We start from the raw sequence: 18,915 nt of genomic DNA on the forward strand, positions 1-18,915 counted from the left end.
TTTAATATATTTTTTATTTGCACCACAACAGGCCAGGCCTTTTTACAGTAGTGAATTACACCACAGAACATCTAAGCTTGAGAAAAATATCATTTTTTAAATTTCTGTCTTTTGGCCAGGAATTGAACCTGGACTTTTTTGTATGATTTTTGTATGAAAATTTGTATGAAAATATTTTATTTCATTATTCATCACATCTCTAATATTTAATGATATGTTTGTAATGATGATGATTGTGTTTAAGAGCTGTTTCGTAAAAAATCGGATATAATTTTTTTTTTTTTCAACACACGGTAAAAATTAGAGCATTTTATTGTACTCCGAACTTTCTTGAATTGTAATAAAAAGTTGTTGATGTTTTTTTGTATTTTTACGCTACCCGTACGACCCTACTTTTAAATGTCAGAAGAACTCACTGACGAGTACTTGTGACGTCACGAGCGGAGTAGTTTAAAAATTACGTAACTTTAGAAAATCATGGCGATGATAATACGACACACAAAAACATATGTATTTTTAAATTGCCTTAGTTTGACAAATATAAAAAATAAATAACAAAAATAAAAAGAACACTGAACGTCTTCATTATCTACGTACATTGTCATTGTTTACACCAGTGGTCGGCAAACCGCGGCTCGCGAGCCGCACGTGGCTCTTTAGCAACACAACCCAAGTATCACTCGGCTCACATAACCCAAGTATCACCCTTCGTTTATTTTGCCAACGGATCCTAATGAAGAACTTTTAGGATTATTTCCACTTAAAGGTCAAACACGTGGAGGTTTTCTTTCCATCACGAGATACTTGTATATCGTTGCATTATTCACCAAGAAGCGCTTTGTGCGAAGACATCTCCAGAAGAAATGCAATATGTTGGAAGTGGTAATCAAGATTGTCAATACTATTGGTCAATAAATTATCGCCAATTCAAAGAATTTTCAATTGAAATAGAGAGAGAATACGCAAATCTTCTACCCAAAATAATGTCTTTTGGCTTTGAGGAAATCTTTTTATGCAAAAATAAATTTGCCACGCCAAAGAAATCTTAATTCTTGTACCGCGGATCTTTGGCTCTTTTGACTAATGAGTTTGCCGACAATTTTATTTCCAGATAACTTGGTCTCAAATAGCTTTCATCTAAAATCTACTATTAGTTTGGTATAACTATTTTCGGGAATGTTTCTGGAACTTACCCTTCAGAAACTCTTTGGAATCCTTTAGGCTGCATGGATTGTATTTTGTCTCCATTGTCACAGAAAAATCGGGAAATGCTGGCTTTGCGGATTTCGTTGAGTTGAGCTGTAAAATGAAAATAAAATTACATAAATATTTATATGCAAACGGGCGAAAAATACGCTAAGAAGATTCAATCTTTTATGTTCGATCCTCAACCAATCAACAACGAGTTTACGAAACTTACGCATTGTTTTTTTTAATATTTTTTAAAGTGAAAAAAGTAGCATTAATAACACAAGTCTGCAGAAAGATCTTTTTATTCGAGCCCTGATACCATTCCTTCTGGTTCTCATGTTAAATGACTTCAGAATCTGAATATAACCCGTTTTACCCCCATCACCCGCTGTTTTCGGAAGAGCCCTTCTATTTTTGTTACTTCGATAGTAAATATTTTATGGCCGTGAACTCGATTTGGAGGGGCGAAAAGGATTATTTTAGCTGTAAATAATAATAGAGGTGAGGTTGTCCATGAGCTGAATTAGCTGAACACTCTTCATCATCGGTGGACGTTGGACGTATCTTTTGATGGTCCAGGGTGTGGCTTATTAATAAGGGGGGTCAAAATAGGTAGGGAAGGCCTCTTTCGAAAACGGGGGGTGATAGGGTAAAACCGGGGTCATATTCGGATTTAAAAGATCATTTCACATACGAATCAGCAGGTATAGTGTCCGGGCCGATTTTCATGCACACCAGTGTAATGAGTAAATATTGAATAAAAAATAATGTTTTTTTTAAACAACAACAAAAACCTAATTTTGCCAATTAATTGGTAGTCATGGTCAAAATTTTAAGTATAAACCGATTTAAAATTTAACTAAAAAAATTAAATCAAAACTTACAAAAAACACCCCCTCGGGGTATTAAAATTGTATGGTAATTGAAATAACTTACGCAGTGTGAATGAGTGAGGGAGGTTTCCATTCTCGTAGAAATATCTGTCCCCCTTTCTGGTCCTGTAAAACTGTTCTGTCAGAATACATAGGAAAGTAGGGCCAGCGAGGGCTCCGTCCACCAGAGCCTCCAGGGAGCCTCCTACAGTCAAGTCAATGTCGTCAACGGACTCGTAAAGGGTCGCCAGAAGGTGAACGTTCTGAAAAATACACATTAATATATAATATGGCTAGATTAAAAAGCCGCTCAAAGTGTGTGGTGTATGTAGGTGTTTCTTCAAACCAATCCCAGTAAAAGTTATCATTTTATAATTCAATGCTCTTGATTAAGATCATTGAATTTGATAAAAGAACTCGGAAATCAAAAACGCCTTTAAATTATTTAAAAAAATATCCTCACCTCATTGGAGATTAAATCTGTGAGATCCTCGAAAGATCGTGCTCTTGGCAGACCGCATTCGGCACGGTGATCATTGTACGAAGCCAATCCGTGATCCCTGTTTCTGTGAATGTCAATGGCTCTCAAGTCCCCTCCGAAGGTGTTGTTTCTCTTGAAGAGGAACTGGGTGATTTCGCTGTCGAAGAACTGGTCGCTGGCCTTCTCTGGCTGAGTTCCAAGACCTCTGGTGAGGGCGTCGAAGTTGTCTCCTTGCTCAATGATGGAAGGGCGGTTGAACCAGTCGCTGAGTCTGATGTCTCCTTCAACTTGGCGAGCTTCGTTGATAAGCCTGGAAGAATAGAGCTGGCATTTTAATTTTAATTCGATGTAAAATAATATACACTTTCTTAAATGATTTTGAATTATAGAGGCAATGCGTTATTTTCTTGAATAAAGATGCATTTAGTAGAAAATAACGTGTCTCTTTATAACATTTCAAAGAATTTAACATTGTTCGTTTTATTTTAAGTTTGTCCAAATATTTGAAGACAAAAGACTGGTTTTCACCCCCTCATAATCATAATTCCCTTTCCGCACCTAATGGTGCATAGGGCATTGCATTGGTACACCAATCGCAGCGTACCTCGATCATTTTTTGTTACATGAAGGTAATTAGTCTTACGCTTCAGGTACCAGTCCTGGGACTATGAATTATTCTAGTATTAAAACGCCTTTTAAAATCATATTTCTTATTAACCATGTCAACCGGTAATCGAACCCGAGACATCTTGCATGGTAGGCAAACGCGCTGACCATTACACCACGAGGCCCCTAGGGAGTCATTAATATTAACAAATTACAACAGAAATATAAAAACAACAGATGGAAGAATTGAAGAAATTTGGATGTTCAAATATAGGCAAAATGGTGAATGTTACACAGCGTTGAATTTTTATCATCATTAGTCCCTTTTCGCACCTAATAGTGCATAGGGCACTACATTGACACACGAATTGCATCATATCTTGATCATTTTTGTTACATGTAGGTAAGATGATCAGTCTCACGCTTCAGGTACCAGTCCAGGGACTATGAAATATTTTAGTGTAAAAACACCTTTTTAAATAAATATTTCATATCAACCATGTCGGGAATCAAACCCGAGACCTCTTACATGGTAGGCAAACGCGCTGACTATTACACCACGAGGCCGAACGTTGTTCATTGTTTACTTTTTGTCATGAACACTTGACAAAGTTTACAAAGTTGACTACTGTACTCATGAATTTAAAAAAAAAATGTAGGTTGTTATTCGTCCATGCGCCTTGTAGCTGCTAGACGTCTACGCCTGCGGTGACATTCCAAACGCTCTCGCGGCCGCAGACAGCACTCTTATCTCATTTATTTACATACAAAATACACGAGATAAAAGTGTTTTGTACGGCCGCGAGAGCGTTTGGAATATCACCCCAGGAAGCCCAATCACTATATTACAACACAGAGCCACCAGGCTTGAAAAAAACACATTTAATTTTTGAGTTCTCACCGGAAATCGAACCCGGAACTTCCCGTGCGTGGGTCAAGCATCTAAGCCATTACACCACGGAAGATTACTCAGTATTTACCAATAGATATGTATTTGAAACTAAAATGACTTGGAAGTGATCATTATAAATTTGTTCAACTCTTCGCTAGTAAAGTGTACATTTACATTATACAAATTACTATGTTCAAGTTATGCGAAGGACATAAATATGATACCAATGGAAATAGAATCATTGGGTAATCTAAGAAAACGTTTAGTGATGAAAATCGTTCGCTGGTTCAAGGATTATTACCTGATTGTAATATAATCCGACAGTAATAATTATACGAATAAAATGAGTGTTTTGAGGTTAAACTGTTCTCATTAATTATGCACCATGTGATTGTCTTCACAGTCAAATACGATTATGTGCAGTTAAAGAGTTAGAGTTAAAGTTAGAGTTAAAGAACATATGAGATGTCTTAAAAACAATTATTTTTCTGAGTTTGCTGACCATATCCTAACAAATAGTCACTCATTCAACTTGGAAGATGGCATCGAAATTCTACATACAAACAAAAATGGATATGCGCTTGATTATTTTGTAATATTAGAGATTAGAAGTCTGTAAATAAAAATTTAAATATTATTAATAATCAAATAAATCTTAGTAATAGTCCCATTTAAATATGTTCCCTCTCCCTAAATCCACACACAAACCCTCTCTCTTCTCTACCCCCGTAGCCACGCCCACTCTACCTTCATTGTGAAAAAATGTACATTTTGTTAGTTTGTAATTAACCCTAAAGAAGGCATAGTATTGCCGAAACTAGTTGGTGGTCAAATTATAAAAAATATAAGTGATTCATAAAAACAAAGTGACTTTATTTTATTTTAATATTCAGTTATTTCATGTAAGGAAGAAGGACTTTTGAAAATTTTGGACCCATTGATAGTCAGTGTTAGATTAAAAAAGGAGTTTTGTTAAATTTATAAAAATACTTACTGAAGCCTTCCAGCAATAAGGGAATGGAAGAAACGGAACGCAGCAGTGGCGTGGTCGTTAAGTACAGTGGGATCTACAGAAGGGCTGTAGTCGTTAACGTACCCCTTTATGTTGGGGTAGATAATTCCATTCTTTATCGAGTTCTCCACACCTAAAAATATAGTCAGATTAGAGATGTTAATTATGCTATCGAAAATATATAAGAGGAAGATTTAAAAAAAATAAAAAAATATTGTACTCTTATCTAAACGCATTTTTTCTGAAGAATCAAAACAACATCGTTCTCAATAATCTCGTAGTCATTAATCATCAACCCATCTTATGAAAATCGAGGCCCAAAATATTTATTTATACTTTTACATTGTTTGTATTATTTTTTTAAACAGAATAATGTTTCCGTGCCGAGGGAAACATTTTACAAAATGTAAAACGGCATGCCTTAGATTAGCTATTTAACAAAGTTAACATAATAACAATAAAAAAAATTAAAATGAATCCCACTAACCTAATTATCATTAACATAATAAACAATAAAAAACTAAAATAATCATAAAAAACATAACCAATATATATAGACCAATAGAACAAATTTCTTAAACAGTACACACATTTTACCTATTTGGCTTGATCCACTCATCGATCCGTGTGCAACCCACCTCCACTATCCATTTCTTAAGAGCAATTTTATATTGTGAGAACTTACTAATTGTCCTTATGGATAATGGAAGTAGATTGTACACTTTAACGGGGTAGTATGGAACAATACCATCCATTTTAGACAATCCAATAAAAAAATTGGTTTTTCAAAATGTGTCTTAGTTGTAAAAACGTTAGTTATGATAGTTGATAGTGTAGATGCAATTGATAATACGCAGTTCAACCGAATTTGATGGGACCGATGAGATTCCGATTAAACAGTAATTCGATTAAACCGGAAAATATGTACACGGGGAAAATGTATTGCATAGAATGAATAAAAATATGATATTTCTAAAAACACATAAAAACCTTCCTACATGTTGGAATACAAAACTAAATAAAAAAAACGTAAAAAAATGTGACATTTTATTTTGCTTCATGGTAACAAAACAAACAAATAACAAAAAGTATTTTGGTGATTCGGTTGATCCGGAAATTTTATCAAACGGGACTGTTGTGTATTGATTTTCCTCTACATATACCGACCACTGCAGTTTACATTTTAGAATTTAGTAAAGTAACTGATTTCTCAAGTTGTTTTTTTTTAAATTATTACAATAATTGGCTTTTGTAGTTGATATTTTGAATGTCAATACAGTAACCGATATCAGCACTCGATATTTTTTACTTTAATACAAATAATTACCAATTTTTGTGGTTGATATTTTGAATGTCTCTACAGTTACTGATTTCTGCTGTCGATACTTTTTACGTTAGTACAAATAATTACCAACATTAATATGGGATATTTTGAATGTCTCTACAGTTACCTATTTCTGCAGACGATATTTTTTACGTTAGTACAAATAATTACCAGCTTTAATATTGGATATTTTGAATGTCTCTACAGTTACCTATTTCTGCAGAAGATATTTTTTACGTCAATACAAATAGTTACCAACTTTTACACTTGATATTTTAAACGTCTCTACAGTTGCCGATTTCTGCAGTCGATATTTTTTACGTCAATACAAATAGTTACCAACTTTTATATTTGACATTTTAAACGTCTCTACAGTTACCGATTTCTGCAGTCAATATTTTTACTTTTATACAAATTATTACCAACTTTTGTAGTTGATATTTTCTACAGTTACCGATTTTCGCACTCGATATTTATTACGTTAATACATTTGATTAACAACATTATTTTTTGATATTTTAAATGTCTCAACAATTATTGTCTTCTGCGGTTAATATTTTAAATATCACCATAGTTTTTTATTACTTCAGTCTTTATATTAAATGTAAATTCAGTTATATCGTCTGTAGTTGATATTTTAAACGTCACCAAAGTTACTGACCCAAAAAGATTGGCAGCCACTCGTAGTAGTTGATGTGCTGGTACTCGGCTACCGCGATCTTCCTAGCCTCCTGGAAGGTAGTCTCGTCATCCCAGTGCGGGTTGAGGGCGGTAAGAGCGTCAGCCACCCTGTTGTGTTCCCTGAGCAGCATAATCTGAAGGATGGTCAGCTGAGGATTCTGGTTCACTCGGACGTCCCCTGAAGTAGAAGAATTTTTTTTAAAACGGGTTTTTGAAACAAATTTTGGCAGGTTTTTCTGTGTCCGAGCCGATGAACATACAGCCCAGGTAAAAATTCTGGAAAACGAAAAGAATGTAAAAAGTCGTCATACATAAGTGTTGGGAATAAAACTCCGCTGTGCACTGCCAGTTTAGCTTCGATTTTACCTCGCGTAAGAAAACATTGATTATGTCCAATTTTCCTTACTACTGAAATTCCTCATGTTTTACACTGAAATATTTCAATTTCCCCCAGACTGGCACCGGCAGATGATCGAGATTCGTCACATTGATTGTACCAATGCAGTGCTATATGCACCATCAGGTGCGGATAAGAGTTTGATGAAAATAAAAATATATAAATGAATAGTAATCAATTAAATTATAACAAAATTCTAGACTCCCTAAAATTAACTAAATTGCAAGAACGAAGAACATAGACCGATCTTACGACTTTATACAAAATAATAAAACCAATGTTTGATACCCCTGACCTACTGAAGTTGATTTCATTCTATGTACCAACCACCTAGGTTAAGCAGAACATCTACAATAGTTTATTGTCAAAATTGTCGAACGGTAGCTTAATATAACTCACCTATTGTTAGATTACAGAATACCGGGAATGAATATGCATCATATTTTGATATATTTAGTTTATCTCTGCCTAACTTAAAAAATAAAGTGACCAACATATTTTTATCAAAAACAGCAAATCAACTTCAGGAGATTGGGTTAGAATAGTTATAATTTGATTGATTAATGTATTTTGTCATAGTATAATTACTTTAAAATATGTATGTATTTCAAGTAATTTATAATATCTATCGTACTCGATTTTTTTATATTTTTGTTTTTAAGCACTCTTTAAACCACATAAATGTAAATGGCAGAAATGCCGTATATTTAAATTATATTATATATTATAAATAAAAAAATAAATAAATAGATGTCCTTTTTTTATTTTTATTTTACTTGTAAAAATAAATATTTGCGTTCTTATGATTTATTCTTATTTTTATTCTCAGAGGTGGGGGTCAGTGCTTTTTAAGCTCCTGACGTCACTGCGACCTGGGAAGATCTATTGTGACGGGTCCCCGTGAATAGTTCTCTCCTTCCAAGCCCAGTCTTTTATGATTTACCCAAATATTTCATTTTGAGGGTCGTTTTAAACGAGTTGTAAATAACTCACTATTGGAAAATAGGAATCAAGTTGGGTAGAGTGGGATTCGAACCACGGACCTTTGAGTCGTGAGTCCGAGACGCTAGCCACGGGACCACAACCCGATTCCATTTTATTTATAAAGCTGGTGATAATTTATGTAATGCGTATTTTTATAAACAATATAAAAAGCGTTACTAATGGCAGCATTTTTACAATTAAAAAAATTTACATTACATTTTTAAAAAACCAATAAAACCTAGTAAAGTCCTTTAACAGCCTACCGAGAGAAAGCTTAAATTCTTCTTGGGTTATCTGGATTATTACTGGACTATGCAGTTTTTATGAGGTAATGGTAAATTCAAAGACAAATTATTTGTTTTCAATATTGTTGATTACACTTCATGCTGCTGTGGACATCTTAATCAATCTTCTGAACACATTCCGTGGTCTTGTCATTTCTCCCACTCTATGATTACCAAATGGAGCTTCTCGCTACTATCCGTGGCCCTGTTATAGGTCCTGTCTGATGCACAGATCTGGTGGCTTTCAAAAATAATTTCGAGGCTTTTAAAACGTTGTGTAATCATTTCGATGAATTGATTATGTCAAATTAATTTAATCCCAGTCAGTGAAGAATTCCCTTCCCTCTTTTCTCAATCCAATGGAGTGCACATTATGTAGGTACTTCTGTCAGCCTTCTATCAGCACAAAGGTTCTATGACTACCAGATTACAGAGCGCTCCTTCGGGCAGCTTTTCCGTGTATGTGGGCACCGCCAAGAAGACTTATGTCTCACATGCGGTGTGCGGTATGTGGTTTGCAAGCCTACCAAGAGCGGTGGATCTTTTCCACGCTAGGATTAGCAGTTTTAGACTCTTCCTTTCTATAAAGTTACGTCTAGGCATAGTGGTAAAATAAGGATGGGAATACCGTCATAATAAGGATGGTATTCCCACCCGGATTCTTACACCATACCTGGGCGTAACTTTATGCCAAGGTTATGAGTAAGGTCCAAAGTGTATTAGTGACTTATTCGTCTTTGTTCACTATTGTTTTTATGAACCTTAATAATTTATTGTGCTTTTTTTTATCGTTATCGTTTTATCGTTTTTGTATTTACCTAATTATAAAATTTACCAGCGGACCCGACAGACGTTGTCGTTGACAGAACGTTGGTTCGCCTGCTTATTATTATATTACCCTATCTTGGAAAAAGACTTTTCATTGATTAGTAGGTACCCAGGTACCAGTGGCGAATGGTGATTTTATTTACAGGTAAGCTATAAAAAAATATCACATGTTTGTACCTACATAGGAGGTACATACATAATATAATGTAAGTAATATTTACTATAAATTTATTTTTCTGTGTTTCTGTGTGATACAACTCTTATCCATGAAATCAACTCAAACGACGCAAATTCATGATATTTATATATATATATACATTAATAAATAAACAAAAAATAACACTATGAATTCAGCCGACATTAGGTATTCAATTAAAATGTCAACTGGCCTAATTGGCCTAGAAATTAATAGTGCTAAAAACGGCTGCGTCGAGTGCCATATGTCCTGGAATATGACGCATGAAAGTAATTATGGTCTTATGTCAAATGTACCATTTCAAAGAAAAATAGCCCTTAAAAAAATGTTTGAAATACTGTTTTCCAAATCAAGAATCTTCAAATAACTTGTATAATCTGCAAGTTTAATCTAGAAGAAAAAACCCGCACTAGGGTTAAGACATTTAAAATATAGTATACTTATTTGTATGAAAAAATAAACTGGAATAGTCGGCTAGTTTCTTGGCTCACCGCAGGCGCTGGGCGCGTTTTATTAATATTAATATTTGGATAAAAATACAAACGGTGGAAATGATTTGAATTAAACAGTAATAATTTTTTTGTTTTTCTGTAAATAAAGTTACAGTAAAACATTATTATGGTCAGTCAATTATAATGGTAAGCTGCGCATAATCGCTTCTTTACACGGTTCGCCCCTGCCAGGTACTTGTTTATGGTTGAATTCCAAGACATAAAATGAATATTTTTTCAAATATGGCATTCTTTTTGCAAACGTCAAACTCCAGTCTTCTCACCAACAGAGGGGTGCACTTATCTAGGGATACGATTTTTAAAAATGTATTGAATTTTATATTTTTTTAGTATTGCCAAAATCCAGTAAAAAGAAAAAAAATGAGTAGAATTAATAAGAAATTTGAGGAAAGAATCTGATTGAGATCCACAAAAAACAAAAACTGTTTGTAAACATTCAAAAACAAACTTTTTTTACACGCAAAAAACAACATCTTCCCATTTTTTGATAAATGCATTCTCCTCGATTGCAACCCTGGTAGATCGATGAATAAAACATTTATGCTCCTTTCTATTTTTTACATTTTAGATTGGAGATTTTAATTTTTTACGAACACGCACAGCGCAAAGATTTATATTTCTCTAAAAACAGCACGTAAATCTATTGAGCCGTTTAGGAGGAGTACGGTGATATCACATGTACAGAAGAATTATCCATATGAAGATATAATTAATGCACATTGTAATTGGCAATAGTGCTGTATTGTACATTTAAATAAATAAATAACAGCGACATCTATCGCCCAACTCAAGAAGAGTTTTAGAAACGTACTGGAAAACAAGATGAAATAATGATTACTATTTATGACAGATGGAAGTAATGATTCATTTTATATAGATTTACCATAGAATTAAGAATAGTTCAGAAACCGCATACGCACATCAAACAGAAGACGACTCAACTACTCATAAATGAGTAGGTTTACGTTTTGACCCATTAGTTTATTTGTAGACGTCGCTCAGTACGCAACTCCTGTTTTGAATTTAATCATCCCGTGTTGCGTCCTTTTAAAGTGTAGAAATACTGCTAGGATCTATCACATTTCATGTGTAACTATGAAATGAATGTGTTTGTCACAAATGCAATACTTAAAAATTGAATTATTTTTCCATGTCATTTTCTGTCAGATTGTCGAAGAAACAAAATGGAAATTTCGTTAGTGTTGCCAGGGTAGTAAAATATTTTACCCTACTTTGCTCATATAACAAGAGAAATGATGAAAATTGAACTTTGGATTAAACAACACCGTGGTGGACATTTGGCCGAAATTATCTTAAAAACATAAAATATTATTTAACATGATAAAAAAATAGCCGTTTTATGTAAAATAAAATTTGTTTTATATTTTAAGTTCAAAGTTCATTAATTCAATTACTCTTATTAAATAACCCTTCACTTATCTACTCTGTTGTGTCTATCAATGTTTCCGAATGCACAATAAAATTTTAGAGAAATTAACAAATTGTTTTTTTTAACCTTACATTTGTGTTATGGTTATATTATGCGCGATCTGGCAATATTACTCGGTGACTTCAAGTATGCGCGCGGCGAAAGTGTGTTTTAGTGGGGGAATTATTGGACACAGTCCGATGTATTCAAATATGATTCTACGCTCCTTCTGGACTATTCTTAATTCTATGGGATTTACTTTAAATGTGCATTTAAATCAAAGAAATCACATGTAATGATATTTCGTAAATATGCATGACATGGCGAAACAGATAATAGCAGTTTTTTTTATTAATTTTGAGGTAAGATACACATATTATATTCTTATGTGTGCACTAATAATACTGTTGTCATAAGCAAACGGGCAGTTTTTTTCGCAAGTCATATTTTGAGTATTTATCAACTTTATGCAAACTAAAAAAAAAACTGTAAACAATCATAATCAAAAACACAGTATGTCAATCGTTTCTAAAGCATAAAACCTGTGTGTATGCATTACATTTATACTGAATTTTTTAATATGGATCTTTAGATGTTGTGTTGTGAATATTTCACAGTCCCTGGACTGATACCTGAAGCGTAAGACTGATCATCTCACCTATATGTAACAAAAATGATTAAGATACGCTGCGATTGGTGTACCAATGCAGTGTCCTATGCACCATTAGGTGCGAAAAGAGTATGATGATGATGATGGGATTGTGTTATTGCTTAAAAAATCTAAAAAACGTTAAATTTATCGTTTTTTGTACCGATTTTTTTTACTGCTCATTGCCATATATTAAATGGTTCGAAATTTCTTGAGAACCATTATTATATATAAAATTGAAATTATTGTGTGATTTTTGAAAAAAAACTGCCTTTTTGCTTATAACATCAGAATAATAGAGGACATGAATATTTAATTTATAAATTATCTTAAAAAATATCTCATTTATCATTCATCATAATTATTTGTAATCATACTTCGATAAATTATTGTTTTCTTAATACCTAAAGCTGAAATTGCTTTGTCCAAACCTCAGTGTTAATATTCTTAGTCAAAAATACATTTTGAAATGGTGGAATTTGGAATATATTATTTCACAATGCGCTTTAACAAGTTCCGTACGTTGAAATAGAACACATGTTTATTGTGCATATAGTGAAAAAGCGGACGAAAAGGCTTTGGGAAGAAGACACTTCCTGATTTCGCTGACTTTCCTAAAATATTGTTGACATACTCAAAATATTGTTGACTCGAGACGTTGTTTTTGAACAACATGTGGGTAAGACAAAGAAGCTTAATTGATAACAATATCCAAACGCAATATAACAAAAGATCCGTCATTTATTAAATTGAAAGCCAATTATGGGGCATCGAGAGATACGCCCACAACACGTATCGCTTTCAAGAATCTCAACCTGTCTTATGATCCAACGGCAAAACAATGGCCTGCGGGCGATTTCTATCCGACAAGAACACTTTATAGTATTATAATTATTATTTAAAGCTTTTATATTTATTCGCACTAGGCCTTTACGAATGTGGTCCTAACGCTATAACCACTAGGTGATTTTCACACTACCAACTCAATTTTCTAAAATATATCCTGAATGAGGAAATCAAGTAGAGATAAGTCCGCCTCGGTTGGCATTTTCGCTTACTCGACATTAAATATTGATTTGAAAGGTGGTCCAACACTGCAATATTTCACAGTTCTCGAACCGGCACCTTTAGACACATGCTGCGTATGCCTCAAGAGAACCTTAACCCAAATTTCTTCTTCTTTTAACCTGCGGGCTCACGCCGTCCTGGAAGGCCGTCGATGGCTATCTTTCTACTTTATTCGGCGGAACTAAGGGGCGCTGGATTGACGTGGTAGGAAGCGATAGGTCTCCTGGAGCAACTGGTGATGTTACACTGAGGAGCGGATGTGGAAAAGAAGAATAAAGAAGAAGAACTGGCACCTGAAATGTAAGGCTGATCACCTTACATTCACAGTAAGGCAGTACATCATTCACATCGGGTGTGGAGAGAGGTATAAATATAATGAATCTTATCAAGCTGTTTGCGGTGATATTTTTTGGCTTGGTGGAGAAGCAGTTTATAAAACGTTATATTATATTTTTTGCTCTCTTCTGGTTACCATGCCTATGATATTAGATTCGATTCTTGATAGTTGTCAAACAGAGTACTAACAATCCTTTAACAATGACTTTATTACATTGAAGTAGTTAATTACCTTAAAATAAGCGGTGTTGATTCCATGATTTGTATGAATGCATCGGAGTTAAATAATTTTTCGGATTAATAATAAAAATAATAATCTAAATTTACATAAATGTATATATAGAAAAATGCTTTATTAGAAATCGATTTTTGTACCTTTAGGTATTTATTATCTTAAAGGGTTATATCTTAACATTTTAAAGCGATATCTTCCAGACAACCAAAAAAAAGACTTATCCAAAAGAAGAATCGGTCTAAAATTAGTACTAAAACAATATATCAAAAGATACATAAATTAATAAAAAAATAACATCAGTTTTTAATGGGGATATAAAGCTTGCACGTGTAAACTTGAAAAAAGAACGTAATATACATCAAAAGATGAGGAATATACAAGTTTCAATTTTGACAAAATTAACATTTTTTTTTTTAAAAAGATCCGATGTGTCCCAGAAAAAGAATAAGTTTGAAAACAATAGATATGTGAACAAACCTGTCAAGTAGCATGGTTCATTGCTGCTAAGTGCACTTTCGCAGACAACAGTTGAGTTGACCTCAGTTGGTGGGTAGTCCTTTCCTCGTCTGGTCTCCACTAGCAACCTTCCTCCGGCATTGGCCCTCAGAGGCGTGTGCTGCATATCGTTGTTCCCGTATACGAGAGACATGTCCATGTAGGCTGACACCACTGTAAGCTGTCAAAAAAGAGTTACAATTAGTGGTTACGCCACATTTATTATGAACTCTAATCGAGATGTTACAATTATCCGCGAGTTACCATACTTTCTTGCTACGGCAATGATGTACTAACTGTCAGCATGAGGGCATGTGGGAGTGATTGCTGTGGTAATTTTGAATCCTTGCACCGCAAAATAACTGTAAATTCATTACGAACCCGTCGTGTCGTCGTACTATTGTTCAACCCAACGTCCCGTAGAGCCTACCGCAAAAAGAAGTTTGAATAATAAGGTCTGGAGAACCCCAGTATAAGGTGAGTTGTACTCATTTTGTATTGTAATTCAGAGTAGCGGCGTTATTAAAACGCAATATGAACACAATGTGAACACCACTTGTCAATCGCGTCTACCTTTCATCCGGTAAGTTGCGCTATCAGTTAAAATACTAAGAAAATATTAATTACTCCTACTTTTATTCAAAAGATAATGGATGCACGCGTGTCTAACTCTATTAAAAATATATAATATGTTTTTATGTATTTTTTTACAAACTAAAAAGACAGTTACAGTATACCTTCGAAATATGTAGTAGGTTACCTGTTCAATTTATATTTTATTAGTACCGATTGAAAATTAATAAATGCCGACTCCTTTTAAAACCATTTTTTTGTTCAAGATGCAAACAGCAAAATATTTCTTAAAATATATTAAAAAATCTTGAAGTACGTTAAAAATTTGTTACATTAATAAATCTTTGATTGGCTTGCATAAACTTATGTGCAATAATGTAACTTTTCAAGAGAGTAATAAAACATTATTTTGAACCTAATTATTTAGCCACAGAACTCATATTTTGCAAAATGGGTAAAATTATTTAAAGATTATTTCTTCTGTTCAACAATATTCGAGTAATTTGTACAAATAACAGAGATATTCCAGATATACTACGTGAATTATTAAAGATGGGACAGAAATGGGTCTACTAATACTACTAGAACTAACTTATACTCTTTGTACCACCTAATGCATGATTGAAATAAGTCTACTTATATTACCGAGACTACCTTGTTTTATTTGTGCCACTGTAGATATGACACAAACGCGCATACTTATTTTATCAAAACCAAAGTTTAATAGGCACAAAATGATTTATTCGTGTTTTGAATAGTCGTAAAAGTGTACTGTTAATACCATTAATGCAGGAATATACAAGGAAATTTTCCGTTTATCTCCGCCCATCAAATAAATATTGGTTTTGTTTTGTTAAAGTTTTTCAAAAAAAACGGTTGTTACAGTCCCTGAAATATAGCTTGATTAGAATGACTTTTTTCATAAACAACATCAAACGAATAGTTTTTTTATTTGATCAATTTGTCCCATCTCTAACGTTTTTGCGAAATGATGTAATCTTGTAAAAACGTCGTTAATAATTAGGTTTATTGTAGTTTTTTTTTTTAGTTTTAAAGCTGATTTTATATTTTAATGTTGATTTATGTTTTAACCGTTGTAATCAAAAAATAAATTAACACGCCAGATACAAATGATTTTTCGTGTGTCAATTTAAATAACTCCTTTGACGTTACTACAAAGTTATGTCGTCACTTTTTCTGACAACTGTTATTCTAATCATGTTACATTTTAAGGACTATAGGGGCCTTGATTGGAAAATTGTCATGTTTCCAAAACTGTTTTTCATAGGTTATTTAATATTTACTTTGCAAACATTTATTATTTTATATGTTTACCACATATAGTGTATTTAAGAGGAAGAACAAATATCTTTTTCCCTTGGGAAGCATTGACATATTCAGAATCCTGTCTTGATTAATGCATTCGTATTGAAATTATATCAATTTTTTCGTTTTTAAATGTTTTGAGATGCATTGCTTTATCAGTTTACCTGCTCAGCTGGTTCATATCCTCCAACGCAATTCCGATCTCTGGTGGTAATTGTCCTGACGAAGTTCATACACCTAGTCCTAGTAAGCTGATGGATGGGGTCATCTTCAGGAACGATTATCGGGAAGCAGTGCTCGCTCAGGCTGCTACGGTCCATGAACTGTCCTTCGTTGCTACAGCACTGAGTATCTTCTCTGTCTGTAAAGATCAACACATTGATAAAGCAAATCAAATTATATCTAATAAATACAAATTCATACTTGGTGTCAAAGAAAAACCCCGTTTTTCAAAGGGTACTTTCATCAATATCTATTTAATCACCTATTGCCCTCATTTAAATAGGGATATTTATTTAATTTTAAAACCTATTTAATTTGAAAGGAGGTAATGATTGATAAATTATGAGAAAGGAAAAAAAATCAACTCGATGGAATGGGACCTCAATAGAGACATCCTTGATGGATGTACAGAATCGATCACAAAACAAAATGAATATAGGACCTGCAAAGTCAATGCCTCATTCTAACCAGGGTATGACAACTTGCATAAAGCTATTCCGCTTTCTTTTCGTATTTTTTATTTAAAATTGACATTTATACGTAATTATTTGATGGTGCATATAATTTTATGGCTTACGCGATTGAGTTCCTCCAGCGGCTAGGGACATGTCGTGAGTCATGATTTGACCCCATTGCATAGCGTTCAGGTTCCAGATTGGGTCGTCGATGGGCTGGTCAGGGAACAACATCAGGCTGAGGATTCTGGGCAGAGGAAGATCGCGCCCAGTCTTGCTGGTGGTTGGTTCACTGATTCCTAATAAATAATAATCCTTAGCTGTAGGCACAATAATCAAAAGTCTTGTAAGCATTTTCATTGCATTTTTTACCATAACACTAAATTTAATAAATATGAAGAAAATTACAAAGCCAATTTATCAAAAATGTATTTGTTCTATCATTTGCTTAAAAACTATTATTTTTATCGATTTCGCCTTGCACGATATATAAATTTGAATAGAGTGAACTGAATGAATAATTATTATAGACTGTCAAACGCAAACTTAGTCTTAAAAAAAATGTTAAAAAAATTCGTTTTGAGAGCAGAACGGACGTCACGTCGCTTGAGATGTTTTCAATATATCTTTTTACAAAAAACATGTTTTTAAATCATCATGTAATATGCCTAACTCAAGCGTGGTCGCCAGTCTAAATTTATTTTATTAAAATTTTGTCTGCTGTAATATTTTCAAATAATAAAAAAAAGTTAATTGAAACGAAATTATGTGAAATAAACTGATATAAAATAAGATAATATTCATGAACTTCATATTCTTACCATCCCCGTAGTTAGCGGGGAGCAGCCTGGCGTAGGGGCTCTGGGGGACTCCCCAGCCGGGGTTTCTCAGGTTGTTGCAAGACCCATCCAGGGTCCTGTAGCGGGAGTCTATACACGTGGCAGGTGCCAAACCGCAGGTCAGGGTGGCGGGGTCTACGGGCGCTACAGCGGGGGCGCTTGCAAACCCACTATCGTCAAAACGGAAAAAAAAAGATTCACAAAATGTTTTATATTTTGTATAAGATACCAGAAACTAAAAACGGAAACAATTCTGATGTATGAAGCCTATGTAAAAACTTAAATATGTTATATGCAACTACGATGAGGAATAGGAAATCAAAATGACATAAACAGACTACAAAGACAGCAAAATAAAATATTAAAGTTAGCATATGACCTCTCCTATCTAACAGCAACTAAAAAACTCTACACAAACTTAACAATTAAATGTAACTGAACTCTTTAAATTAGAACCCTTAAAATTTATTCATAAATTAGCTACTGGTGTAATTGTGGACGAAGAACTAAAACTTGAAAAAAATTCTAGGACACAATACGAGAACATCAGAAAAATATCATTCGTAACCTTCTAAAACTAGACAAGGACAGTCGAGGCTAATAAACCAGCGACTGAAATTATACAATAAACTACCAGACAATACTGAACAAAAGATTCAAACAAATTTTTCAAAAGATGTAAAAAATATTATTATCAACAATATAGTATGAATAAAAAAATATATTATTTTTGTAAAATAAATGTAATAATCCGTAATCTAAATAAAAAAAAAATTAATAAAAAAAATAAAAACAAAAATTTTATCCAGCAAAAATGTGCGTTTAAAAATATTTATTTATTTATTAAAAAAAACTACAAACATTACAACAAAAAAATAATAATTTATAAATAAACCAAAATTATAGGCCAATTATAGTTTTCTATACATTACTAAATACAATGTCAAAAAAAGAAGAAAAAAAGCTCACATTGAAATAGCCACTCCGCATCATTCCACACGTAAAAAATAAGTAAAATATTACAGTTA

General features: G+C 33.4%; 1 protein-coding gene across 2 annotated transcripts in view; it reads right to left on the reverse strand.

The window, feature by feature from the left end:
- Nucleotides 1-18,915, reverse strand: part of Pxd (Peroxidase) — a 197,060-nt gene that overhangs the window by 1,225 nt on the left and 176,920 nt on the right. The window contains exons 2-10 of one of the 2 annotated variants that reach the window (XM_088226257.1): nt 17,870-18,057; nt 17,171-17,347; nt 16,536-16,732; nt 14,455-14,653; nt 7,040-7,237; nt 5,037-5,187; nt 2,527-2,854; nt 2,128-2,326; nt 1,194-1,299 (exon numbers count right to left, since the gene is read on the reverse strand). In XM_088226257.1, coding sequence (XP_088082383.1) covers nt 1,194-1,299; nt 2,128-2,326; nt 2,527-2,854; nt 5,037-5,187; nt 7,040-7,237; nt 14,455-14,653; nt 16,536-16,732; nt 17,171-17,347; nt 17,870-18,057 — 1,743 coding nt within the window. Of the gene's footprint in view, nt 1-271; nt 1,300-2,127; nt 2,327-2,526; nt 2,855-5,036; nt 5,188-7,039; nt 7,238-14,454; nt 14,654-16,535; nt 16,733-17,170; nt 17,348-17,869; nt 18,058-18,915 lie in introns of those variants that run through there. The other variant, XM_088226258.1, reaches the window with a different exon arrangement.

Source organism: Micrasema longulum, unplaced genomic scaffold, assembly GCF_059751315.1.
Source record: "Micrasema longulum isolate JH-2025_06_02 unplaced genomic scaffold, ASM5975131v1 h1tg000416l, whole genome shotgun sequence".
NCBI lineage: Eukaryota > Metazoa > Arthropoda > Insecta > Trichoptera > Brachycentridae > Micrasema > Micrasema longulum.